Raw genomic sequence first — 12587 nt, forward strand, 5'->3', positions numbered from 1 at the left:
TGTATTAGACTGGACAGGTCATAGCTATTTATCAACCACCCAAGAACCCTCCTTGAGTACCTATGTCATATCTCTCTATATATTCATCCCACCATTTCACTCTCTCCCATCGAAACTCGCTCGCTTGTTGGGAGAGTTGACTTGAGAGTGGGATAGCGAGGTAAACAAACACGCGAAGGTGGTGGGGTTATCGAAGCGAAAGGGAGTGATTGATGCATGTCAGCAGCTCGCAGGGAGGTATAAACACATTGCAGGCAGGTAGGTAGGTAGGAGGAAGGGGGAAGGACTGGAGACTATGATCGATCTATCCAACAGTGGGTACCAAGTATGTCATAGGAGGGCGAAGAATGAGCTAGGGGCGTACGACGTGGAGATACGAGATCCTGGGTGCATTGAACTTTACTGGCACTGCACGTTCGTTACACGAGATACACAGGGGATGATACAGTTAGAGTGAAATGTCATTAAATGAACGAGAGTTGTATTACAAGATCTGAATTCAACGATTGGCTTTGGCTTGTAATAGTATTCTACTCCACCGCTCTAATATCATGGGTATACACACACTATTAACTCCCCTGCCGCCCCATCCATTCCGAATGATTTTCCACCTCCCTTCCGTTACACGAAAGAAACATGCAATTACGAGATACGTTTAGAAGACAGCGTTGAAGAAACGCTTCCACGCTGGCTTAGCAGCAAGGAGCTCACGGTGAGCATTGATGGTTTCCCAGTCGTGCTCACGACGTCCAGTGTCGACATCCATGTCAGCGAGCTTGACCCATCCCTTGCGCTTCCAGACCCATCCAATAACGTAGAAGAGGATGACGACTGGGAGAGCGAGGTAAGCCTTGAAGAAGTCCTCGGCCGAGGCGAGACCACCGCCAATGGGGGCGATGGCGACGAAGAATTGAGCGGCCATACAGATGAAGACAAGGAAGAGACCTAGGTAGGATCCGTAGACTCCACCGATGGCTTGGAATGGGATCTCATCGAGAGTGTGGCCTTGAGCAGCCCAGCCGGAACGGAAACGGATATGTGCCTATTTTGAATGTTAGAAGAGTTTTCAACGAGAAGTTGGGACTTTTGGGAACTTACCAAGCAGATGGATCCCCAGGTGAAAAGAGCAGCGAGACCAGACAAGGCAAGAAGCCAGTCGAAGACAACGCTACCGGTTGAGGCAAGGACAACATAGGCGAGGGCACCGAAGGCAAGATTGACTGCGACGGACCAGGTAGGACGTCCAGCACGATCAATGGTGGCGAAGAATCTGGGAGCGTAACCTTGCTGGGCAAGAGCAGTCAAGGTACGGGAACCACCGTAGACGCAAGAAACACCAATGGACATAACGGAGACGAGAATGACAATGTTCATGAAGTGATCAAAACCCTTAAGGCCAGCATACTTTCCGGCAAGCACGAATGGCGAGGTACCATCGGCGTATGGGTTCTTGGCGTTAAGCAGGTTTTCATCCTGAGAGCTGACCAAGAGACCAACGAAGGTAAGACCGAGGATATAGAACCTGATGCTTGGTTAGCAGGCTGTCTGATTGTAACTGCTCGAGTGTACTTACAATGTAATTCGCCAGAAGACTTGCTTGATAGCTCCTGGAAGGGATTTGGCCGGGTTCTTGGCCTCAGCAGCGGCAAGACCAACAAGCTCGGTTCCGGAGAAAGCGAATGCTGCAACGACGAAGACGGAGCAGAATCCACGGAATCCGTTCTGGAACGCACCTGGGTCGTACCAAAGACGGGCACCCCAGTACTCGCTGTAACGTCCACTCTTTGGTCCACCGCCACAGACGAGGACAAGAGCGATGAACATGAAAATGACGGTGGCGCTGAGCTTGAAGATAGCTGCGAAGAACTCCTCCTCAGCGTATCCAAGAGTACCGAAAATGTTGGTGATAATGATGAAGACCCAGAAAATTGTAATCCAAACAGCCACGCTGGTATCTTTGTCCCAATACGCTACTGTGAAGGATACGACTGTTAATTCAAGAGGTAAGACAATAAGCCATTGGAGGACCTAGTTTTGTCAGCGACGTTTTAGCGATGTTTATGTGGTCGGGTAGCTTACGTAGTTCCAACCCATGGCAAAACCCCAGGATGCATCAATAAACCGGATAGAGTAGGTATAGAAACCACCAGAGATAGGGAACATGACGGCAAGTTCACCAAGAGCATAGACGACATTGAAGATCATGACACCAGCGATCAGGAAACAGATCAGGACGGAAGCTGGACCACCACTGGTGAAAGACTTTCCGGAACCGACGAAGAAACCAGCACCAATCGAACCACCAATTGCAATCATGTGCAAGTGACGAGCCTTCATGGACTTATCGAGATCAGCCAATTGGCCATCTGCGGCAGTACCTGGGAAGATGTTAGTGTGCTGATATTTGCCCGCAGGCTAGGCGAGACGAACGTTTCTGGAAACTCTTCAGATTCAGACCGTTACGGGTCATGAAGTCAACCTCACGGTTGGAGGGAAGGTCGCCATGTTGGGTGAGAGGATCGTGTGCGGTGATGGCACCCTTCTCAGCGTCGCGAACTGGGGAAGTCTCGGTGTCGCTACCCTTGATGGGCGCGGCCCCCGAAGGATACTCCTCCTTAGACATATTATTAGGTCGTTACTGTATTGAAGGAATGTAGGACGACAACTAGGCGCAGAGCGAAGTCGTGTTGCTGATGAATCCTCGAGCTGGCGAGATACAGGGACTGGAAAAGTAACATCAACGGGAGGGGACCAGTTTCATTTTGTATTCAACAGAGCTCCGCTCCCGAACTCAGCTCTGGGTCGCCATGGGTCCAACGGGGCATGTCGCCTCCCTTGTCACGCACATTGCGGATACTAAACCAGCAGCGGATACTAGACCAGCATGGACGGACCATTAATGGCACAGCGATAGCGACCTTCTGGATGGGGGATTTGGGGCTTCTTGGCGATGGCTTGCCCAGCGTGTTGCCAAGGGGTTTCTGGGCTTGTCTTATCTACTGGGCCCGTATTTCATGGTACAGTACTGTACAGTAGCCCAGGAATTGCCAACCGGCGCAAGATGTCTTGATTGCATCAAGGCCAAAATTCTCCAGCTTTTCATCTCTTACAGATGCGCGTCGCCTTGGACAGCGAAGAGCCGCAGCGGCAGTTCAACGACACCTCTTGGACGAGGTGAGGATATTGATCAGGTTCACATATATTCACATATACGTCGCGGGAAGATCTGCGATGGCGATGGTGGCTGCTGCAACCTCTAGCAAGCAATCATGCAGGCCCCGCGTTTGGCTAATTCCAATTACTGTCCGCCTGGTAGATTATTATTAGAGTTGATGATAGCGTCGCCGCTGGACTAAACAGTGGATGTTGCAGGGAGAAGGGTGCGGGATCGGGATGGTGCTGGAGTTGTGGAAGGAAGGCTGAAGCAGAACAGAGAGAGAGCAAGACCCCGAGCCACCGACTGGGTGGAAGGGTTACGGGTAGGGGTCATGCATGGGCATGGGCATGGGCATGGTCAAGGATCATGTGCGCCAGACCACACCTCCGTAAGAAGGAAAGGGGAGCGAAGGAGGAAAAACTAGACGAGGGAATGCATTGTGTGCTGATCCCCAGGCTCACCTCCCCGTCTCCATGCTACTGTATTTCGATTTTCATTCCAGCGACCCATGCCTGTCGTCCTGTCAAGGCGAAACACGGCAAGCTGCTTTTCACGCTGCGTCCTCGACTCCTCGCACACGATGGATCGAAGATAAATGGCTGTTGGTGTTGGTGTTGGGGTGGCTGATCAGCATGCCCATCACTCGTCGATGGTGTGGTAAGAGAAACAGAATGGTGGACCGAGGTCGAGGTGGAGGTGGAGGTGGAGGTGGAGGTGGAGGTGGAAAGCGGCGACTGCGAGCAAGTGTGATTCGAGGATCCCGTCCTGTCCTGTCAGCAGTCCATGTTTGAGGCGTGAAGGCGTAGCGTAGAGGCGTAGCGTTCTGTCAATCGAACGAAGCCTTAGGGCGTTCTTGGACAAGACACCACGAGAGCGAGAGCGCCTGACGGCGCGTGAGCGTGAGCGTGAGAGCACGAGAGCAGAGCGAGGATTATTATTGCCCAGGTTGGACAAGTCGGACAGGACAAGCGCACTGAGAGGCTCGAGGGTGTGTGAGGTGTCTGAGATGTTGGAATTGAGTTTGAGCTAGGGGAGGACCTAAGCTTTCATCCCTGCCCATATGAACCTATCAGATACATCGAACCTTCGCCCAAGAAGCGGGGCCGGCTTAGCCCTGTGCGAGTCCTCACTATGATTCGTCAGCCCGCCCCGCCAGCTCTGCCATTTTTTCCCCAGATAGGAAGGAGCTTGGGTCAGTAAACACTAAATCACTAGAACGCTGGGCACCGGTTCAACAGAAAGACCAGCAATGGAAAGATGAAGCACACGCCTCAACAATGTCGACGAAGGCTAAACTTACACCCAGCTAGGCTAAACCTCTGGAGCTAACGGTGACACTACGTTGTTATTAGCCCGAAAAGGCACCGGTGTTACTATTCAGAGTCAACGTTGGAGCGCTCTATCCCCGGGCGTCCTGAGTCCTGATTCGATCCGGTTGCCACTGCTCTCCCCACAATCTCTCTCGTCCTCCCCCAGGCCCAGCTTGCCGACCTCGGGAACATAATTTTGCATGCGCATTGCATCCATCCATGATCCATGATCTAGACCCATACCCAGGCCCATCTCCATGATCCGTTGCAATGAGCCTTATCATCTTGGCGTCACACAACCCAATAGGAGTTTCCGAATAGCCTCATCCTTTGTAATTGTCACTGACGGATAGGCGCGGCTGCCCCGGGATTGGCCCAGCCTCGACCAGCTCGACATCTTCTATTCTGCTTCCAGAACGATCCTCAGCCAAAGCTAATACCAGCCAAGGCTGAAATTACCAACGTGAACAATCGCCAAGGCTGAGATCACGCAGGATTGAGTGAGAGTTAGAATTGGTTAAGTGGGAGAGGGAGAGGAGAGTTCCTGTACGTAAGGTACCACTTGGGATTGTCGAAGCGAGGTGGCTGCTTCGTCTCGACGCCTCCCGCCTTCTCTTACCCTCTCTCGCCTCTCACCCTCTTACCATGTCTTTTCTCCCGGTCAGAGCCACCTGCTTCCTGCTGGTATCGCTTCATTCCGAGAGGCGTGATCTTGAGGAGCCTTGATCCGTTAACCGTCCGTCCGTCACCCGTAAACCTTTTTACCTTGCGACGAGGTCCGACACACCACTTCATTTCTATTATTCTCGTGTCGTGCAGCCGCAGCATTATTGGACCTGCCAAATCCATGCTCGCTCTCCCAAGCCTCGCCTGCATTTCTCTATTGGAGCCAAGGCCGATGGAATCCAATTACCGTGCTTGTATTCTCTTGTCCAACAGCAATATCCAGCCAACAGGATTCAGACGTGAGCCATTTTCTTAACCCGCATCCCCAGGATTTCCAGACGCGGCTTCGGCTTATGATTGCTTCCACATGCTTATGTCGGCTTGGTCAATGTTACTGTGCGGCGTATGCACTTGGCTGAGTACGTACAATAATAACACTTACAGCTATCGGATTCGAAACTATAGTAAACACTCGATACCAATTTCGCATTGATGCCAATCATTCCAGGCATATTTCAGAAACACAACCCAAGACCCACACCCATGGGATTATACCGGAGAATTATTTCTTACCCGAAGAACAACAGAAGTTGATATGGCATCCGAAACTACGTATTTGTCTCCTCAGTGGGTATCAAACTCGCCCCTCTTCGGATCAATTAACTTAGGGGTATCTGTGGGTATGCAGTTATCGTTTCCACTTTTGCACTTTTGGATATCAGTTCGTCTCGAATTTGACTGACAAGGTTTCCTATCTTTTCTGGGGAAGTATTTGTTACGTCGTTGACTACATGGTCCCACTCTCGAAGTGGCAGTCTCGCGATACTTTCTTGTACTGACAAACCCATGTGTTCTTCGGAATCGAAAAGTCTCTTTGAGGACAGCATCCGACAGTGATTTTGTTTTCGCGGGGTAAAGACGCTCAGTTCCGCGATCTGTTAGTCATAACTCCCCAGCTGAAGGTTTCCCCTCATCCTTCAATCATGCCCTCTTACAAATATTACGTTTTTGGGCACTTTTCAACAGCTGTTTATCACTCTGATCCGTGCCACTTTTCGTAGCTCGTACTTAACAGTCAAACTTTTCTACTCAGCTGCTACATTCAATTTTATCCCTCACATCTCCAAACGCTAATGTCCTGACAAGGATTCTAACTTTCGGAAACCAAGGAGCTAGAAACCTTCTAGAATATCAACCAAACTTTTCTGAAAGGGTCAGATCAAACATTCAACATCCCTCTCAAACCCAAAATAATACCCAGGTACCAAGCACATTAAAATCTCACCACTGCAACCCAGAACATGCAATCGTTACGCCGTCCCGGCATTCCTTCCTAACCGAGAAATTGATGACCAACATCCAACCATCCAACTCAAAGCCTCACCGCATCATGATTTTCGCAATCCTTATCTCATACCAATCAGACCGATCAGATCAGATCCTCCCTCACCACATTAGTCTTTTGAGCCTACATCCTTCGAGAAGAATTTTCGAAGGATCTAACTTTCCTTCGGCAGGCGCGCCATCGTGGGGTGTGACATTCAATCGTCCCAGGACGAAGTCCGAAAGCGACGTCTCACGCAGCCACCCCTGCGCTTACTCGCACGAAATAATCGATGCGGTACTTCGTGGCCGGATCTCACTGCTTGACCCCACGATTTGCAATTTATCCAGCGCCACCCGCTTGGTCCGATGCGATGGCACCCTGGGGAGATGAGAGCTGGTTGCGAACTGCATGCAAGCGAGAGCCTCGCCACTTGGTTGCCTCCAACCGAGCGAGCTCACTTCATCCGTAACCACACCTCACTCCTGTCCGCAAATCTCAACGTCGAGGGAGCTCAGGGATTCCTCAGTCTTGAGCCATACGGTCTCGTCGTTGTCCTTCCAGCTCTTCAATCGGACAGTTCTCTTTTACCCATCCTTCCCCTTGACTCACGTCTCCATGTCACTCCCCCATTACCCCACAACCGGCCCCTGCAGTCTCCTCTTCTTCTTCTTCGGGCTGTTCCCATCCCCAAAGAGGAGTACAATTATCAAATCCAGAATCATTATGCTATGTATCTGGTGCTTGAATATGCCGCTAGGACGGCCCGTCGTCTTTTCATTATATGCTTTCTTGCTTCTTCTCTTGCTACCACCCTTCCCTGCTATTCCTCGCTGTCGATATTGATACTTGCAAGTGCTTTTCCATAAGTATGTACCAATATCTGCTGGATCAGAACTACTGATTGTGGTTTTCTTGTTATGTCATGTCTTTTGGCACCATATGGATTGCAGAAATTTGGTGTACTGTACCTAGAGTTTTGCTTCCGCTGCATCATTTCTGTCTTCTACTTATTATTCTTATTATGTCGAAATCATGCTGAACTGAGTAGAGGTCGTTAGACATAATTTGAATTCTGTACTGCCTAGATACCGGTACAAGAATCACCCCTGTGAAGTGTAGCTATTTGAGCCGTAATCGGTGTGCAGCGCTCTCGCCCGAACAGAATGTAGCTACTTTACCCCTACTCGGCCTACTGTTTCACAGCAGGGTGTGACTTATTTACCCGGACTCAGTCTATTCTATCCTCACAAACATGTATGAACAAAGCTTGAGACACTGAATGCTATCTCGTTATATCGACCAGAGATGCAACCTAATCTTAAAGCCCTCTCGGGGACCAAACTCCTAGTTTGAGCTTCCATTTTGATCACAGTGGATCGAACAACAACCCCAGCAGCCATGGATATGTGGTCTTTTGCATTCGCGGCTTCTATTGCGGCGGCCGAGGCTTGTGGTGAAGATACAAAAAATATGGCTCGACCACCCGACAGTTGGGAAGACGTTTTACAAGGTCGACCAGAACTTCGGTCGCATATTCATAGGTTTGTTCGCGTATGTAAAGAAAGGAAATCAGCACAAACGTACAACCGAAGTCGGAGCCCAGAAACCTCGACAGACAGATGGAGAGAAACGGGGCAGCTGATGCAAATTGGTATGGTGCTCTGGCAATCTGTTATGTCGCTACCCAACTATGAATCAGAAATACGACCGCGGATCCCGCCCCCAGGCCAGTCACACGGTTCGATGCTTGCTTGGCTAAAGGGTCTCTTCTCTGTCCTGGTCGCACAGCACTATGGAAACTGCGAGACTGTGGAAGCTAAGAAAGTAATAGAGGACTTCATGAATGACCTGAGAAGTGAGTTTCTGATAGATCCACCCATCAGGGACAAAACATACACCATGAATCTTTCCTCTATGGTTCGAAACAATTCTAAGATCTACAAGCGTTTAAAAGACGACGAGAACTTTCGACTACTTCACCTTCATCCGGCCACCAATAGAGAGACTCCTATCGAATGTGACCTTAAGCATGCATCTTTCGCCGGTGGTGATGGGGGAGGGGGTTATAAAGCGTTATCGTATACTTGGGGCCTGGGCAATGGCACGATGATGTCGCTCTTTGTTGACAACGCAAGCTCCGAGGTGTTTCAAGTCACGTCAAACCTCTATCAGGCCTTACAATACCTCGGACTAAAAGACCGTGTAGGTGTGGTGTGGGTGGACGCAATTTGTATCGATCAAAGCCATTTGGAGGGAAAGTGCCAGCAAATCAAACAGATGAGGAAAATCTACTCTATGGCAGATCGTGTGCTTGTGTGGTTAGGACCAGGTGGGGAGAGAGGTACTGCGGCACTCGAAGCCATCAAAAGGATTCTCGAGATCGCCAGAGAGTACCAGCTTAGTAGGGGAAAAGAATTCTCGACAGACTTAGAATCCCTGACGGAAATCGCTCAAAGCCCATGGTGGTCGAGGGTCTGGTGCTTACAGGAGATAGTCGTCGCCAAGGACGCTTCAGTCTTTCTCGGCAACGAGTCCATCGACTGGCATCATATTTCTATATAATTCTGGTTCCTGCATCAGAAGATAGCTAAGTTTCGACGGAACTTCTCTATGCAAGATCTGTCTGAAACCGACTTCTTCCCCTTACAATTGCCGTTGCATCTCATGGGGCAACTAGTCATCATCGAGCAACTACGAGGCCAATTGCTAGCCCCAACGTTTTTAAAATGCTCGTTTACCATGGAAAACTGGACGCCACAGACTCTAGGGACCGAATCTTTGCACCATTGGGGCTCATTGATACCGAGGACCCTTGCCACAGGGACTCAGCTCTGGAGCCTAACTACAACATCAAGCTCTCAGATTTGTTGGAAAGGGTGGCATCCCATTTGATAGAGCGTTACGGAATCGATATCATGGCTTTCGCGACAATCGGTCTAGTCTCTACAGCCATGTTAGCTACGCAGCCTCGTATCTTGGCTTTTCGTCTGTCCTGTGTCCCTGACTGTAGAACAATTTCTTACCACAGTTGTGGTTACTTCCCTTTCACCAACCTGCATAGTGCCATGGATCCAGCTCACAGAGCTATTTCACGATTTGCTGCCAGATTTGGCGAGCAATTGAAGGCAGAATTCCCTGAACTACGGCATACTGTGTAGGTTTCTACTTCCACCAATGTTAGTGTTGCAGATGAAGCTGACGGGACAAGCTGCAAGCTGGATACCACAGAGCACGAATTGGAAACCATGACCTTGTTTAGTGCTGGTAAGGGACTCCGGGCAAAGCCATATCGTGTTACAAAGCAGGGTCGAAGTGGAGAAGCCCCCTTTACTTTCATAACATGTAGTGGGCTCCTCATAGATCAAATCGAGTTACTGAGTGCACCATCCGACAACACGCAATCGGCATCTTCCTTACTCGACCAAGCTCTTGATTTCATCGCTTGGCTCGGGGATGGCTGGTCTGCTAATGAACCCTACCCGTATATCCCCGCTCAGACTTTTAGTGAGGCTCTTGTTCAATTCCTCCTAGTGGATCAAAAGCGAAACGAGGGCGATGAGAATTTAGGCCATAGTCGACTACCTGTTGATCATTCAGCGCCAGTGGCCGCCGCTATCAGTCAACAAGAAGGGTTCAGCACATATGCCTGGAATTGAAGCAGTGATGTGCTTTCCTTGATCTTGGTCAGTAGACGGAGACGTTTCAGATCCCAAAAGGGCTATATAGGTCTCGCACCACCTTTAACTCGAAAAGGCGATAATATTGTTATCCTCGGCGGTGCATCCGTTCCCTTTGTCTTGAGCGGACCATTGCAAGTCACAAATCCATACTACACGTTCGTTGGCGACAGGTCAGAAAAATAGGCTACAAAGCTGGGAATAGATACTAATGAACTCGTCTATACACAGTTACGTACACGGAATTATGGATGGAGAAGCGGTAACAAACCCCCTACAACACAAATATGTGAGACAAGATTTTCAAATTAAATAAGTATTTCATTTCTAGCTAAGCATAGAATTCTTATCGGCTAGAAGAACGGTGGACCACTGTAGCTTTGGTCTTCATAGCTGTGTAGTCTCGCGTTCAGCGATACTTCTTATTTCTCCCGAGTCCCAACACTCAAATCGGGATCTACCAAAGCGGCACCGCATCTGGCTATGAGTTCGAATGGCACTCGTTTGTCAGTCGGATTGCGGCAGCGGCAATAGAAGATGGCCATGAGCTCAGAAGACGACTAAGATATGTCCTCTTCCAACGCCAGCTACCTAACCAGCTAGAGCTGAGTCGGAGCCCGGTAGATGAAAGTCGGACGACGCCGACAACGTACGCTCGACAGGCAAGAATGGATTAGTCAGGAGATAATCGAGTGTGGAGGTATGAGGGCCATGGGAGTGGATTGTACGTTGACCTTTCTTCGCGTCAACTTCAGGGCCCAGAAAGACTGTGTCGTTTCCCCGACTCAATTTTCTTGGACTTTTGGACAGAGCGAGAGGCGCAGTCCTAAGGAAGATCGCTAGCGAAGTACAGACTTTCAATGCCTGGGACTTTCGGGAAGTGGACCAGTTGAGTTGGGTCATGTAGCCTTGCATCTGCCCGCAAATATCTTCCTGCTCGTTGCGATTATAACCTTTTCAACTCTTATCGAGACTTTTACGAAATCCTGAACCTGGCCTACTCTAATGAGTCTTGCCTCTCTTGCGTTCACGCTGCTGGCTAAAGTTATCATGATGGTTTTTCAATTTGTCGGTATCATAGATCCATTTAACCATCTGCAAAGGAATACCTCGCTTATTTCTCTCCGCTCCTTTTGCTGCCACCCAACACTTGACAACGATAATACACACACCGTTCTAATTCAGATATAAATCCTGCTGCATCTTGATCACTCCTTAGCTATGCTACTCACTTCTCTTGAACCATAAGATCTTTCAATATGACAGCGTTCTTTCCTAGTGTTACGACCCTGCCTCGCTGCCAAGAACAACAATCATGCTTCAGAGCGAGACCTATCCATTTGTGCTTGTTGCGACATCAAAAGGCATTAAATATGTAGGTTTACTTTCCCAGGGTGTGAGGGATCATCTTTATTTTGTTGACATCAACATCGCTAGGGGCCGGCTAGTTTTCATAGGGGCAGTTTAGAGACAAGGCTAAATCTGCCTTTTCTCAAATTTTGATACTCGAGATATAGATGGCGCTGAGGAGTTACGGGACGAGGCGGAGTGACTCAAAGGTTATATGCTATTGAATTTTGGACAATACGAAAGACGGCTGAAATAAAATTCAATTCTGCCCCAGTGACTATGTATCTATACACAGTGCAAGCAGCCTTCCTTACAACAGGATATCCACAACTTTGGACGCTGATACCCGAGTAACCTAGTAAAGTAAATTCCATGAAAGCCATTAGCATAAATATATTCATGTCCCGAGGTCCCTCTAAACCTGCCCCTATCCAAAATTTAATGTACTTGACCCAACCTCGAGCCACTCAGAAACAGCATTTTGAATCCGATTCTGGTGCGTTTTGACCCGCGCCTGACCCCTGCACGTTCTGTCCATTCACTTCATCCATCCGAATACCAAGTCCTTCAGGCACTGCCTCCTGATTCTGTGACCTAGACTTGCGTCGGTGGGTCAGCCAGAATTTAACCAGCAATACCACAGCTCCAATGAAGGACATCCCTGCGAGCGACCAGACGATAATAAGGACGATGCGGCTTTTGGGCTACAGCAGACGCGGCGCTAAGTTAGTCAATTACATTAAATTGATGTTCAAGTGATTAAGAAGAAACTCTTACGTCTTTAAAACACTCTTTCATGGTTCGACAAGCGGAGGAGTTTGTGGAGTTTGTGGAGTTTGTGGAATTATTCATTTCCTTGAAAATTGCTGCAGCAGTGGCAGCATCGGCCTCGTGAAGCAAGAAGTAGAATGGCGTATGCATGCTGGATGTTATCGAAAGCCCCTGGACGCTTCTTTGGCTGATGACTGGCAGGATTACTCCGGGGAGGATAGCCTATACGTGATGATTGATGCTAGTTTGGCTAATGACTATTGTGGCGATGCTGCAGTATATGCGATACCGTGTTAATGTTCCTTGTGGTAATGTTGTTTTTGGATATA

General features: G+C 49.1%; 4 protein-coding genes across 4 annotated transcripts; 2 read left to right on the top strand and 2 right to left on the bottom strand.

The window, feature by feature from the left end:
• Positions 1 to 479: 479 nt before the first annotated feature.
• On the bottom strand, positions 480 to 4193 carry INDA1_4 (Amino-acid permease inda1). The gene is made up of 6 exons (XM_058507489.1): positions 3619 to 4193; positions 2431 to 3309; positions 2080 to 2378; positions 1574 to 2028; positions 1099 to 1522; positions 480 to 1042 (listed from the first exon to the last, which is right to left on the bottom strand). Exons 2-6 carry the CDS (start codon positions 2621 to 2623, stop codon positions 656 to 658), a joined length of 1758 nt encoding a protein of 585 aa, XP_058356658.1. The 5' UTR covers positions 2624 to 3309; positions 3619 to 4193; the 3' UTR covers positions 480 to 655.
• A 3665-nt stretch (positions 4194 to 7858) lies between these two features.
• ONS95_013841 (uncharacterized protein) lies at positions 7859 to 8460 on the top strand (the record flags this gene model as incomplete). The annotated part of the gene is made up of 2 exons (XM_058507490.1): positions 7859 to 8315; positions 8405 to 8460. 2 exons carry the CDS (start codon positions 7859 to 7861, stop codon positions 8458 to 8460), a joined length of 513 nt encoding a protein of 170 aa, XP_058356659.1.
• A 726-nt stretch (positions 8461 to 9186) lies between these two features.
• On the top strand, positions 9187 to 10116 carry ONS95_013842 (uncharacterized protein; the record flags this gene model as incomplete). The annotated part of the gene is made up of 2 exons (XM_058507491.1): positions 9187 to 9614; positions 9669 to 10116. 2 exons carry the CDS (start codon positions 9187 to 9189, stop codon positions 10114 to 10116), a joined length of 876 nt encoding a protein of 291 aa, XP_058356660.1.
• A 1838-nt stretch (positions 10117 to 11954) lies between these two features.
• ONS95_013843 (uncharacterized protein) lies at positions 11955 to 12408 on the bottom strand (the record flags this gene model as incomplete). Its single annotated transcript, XM_058507492.1, has 2 exons — positions 11955 to 12191; positions 12265 to 12408. The coding sequence occupies 2 exons, from the start codon at positions 12406 to 12408 to the stop codon at positions 11955 to 11957; spliced, it is 381 nt and encodes a 126-aa protein (XP_058356661.1).
• Between the last annotated feature and the right edge of the window lie 179 nt (positions 12409 to 12587).

This window comes from Cadophora gregata, assembly GCF_030347475.1.
Source record: "Cadophora gregata isolate MNR1 chromosome Unknown scaffold_8, whole genome shotgun sequence".
NCBI classification, from domain to species: domain Eukaryota; kingdom Fungi; phylum Ascomycota; class Leotiomycetes; order Helotiales; family Ploettnerulaceae; genus Cadophora; species Cadophora gregata.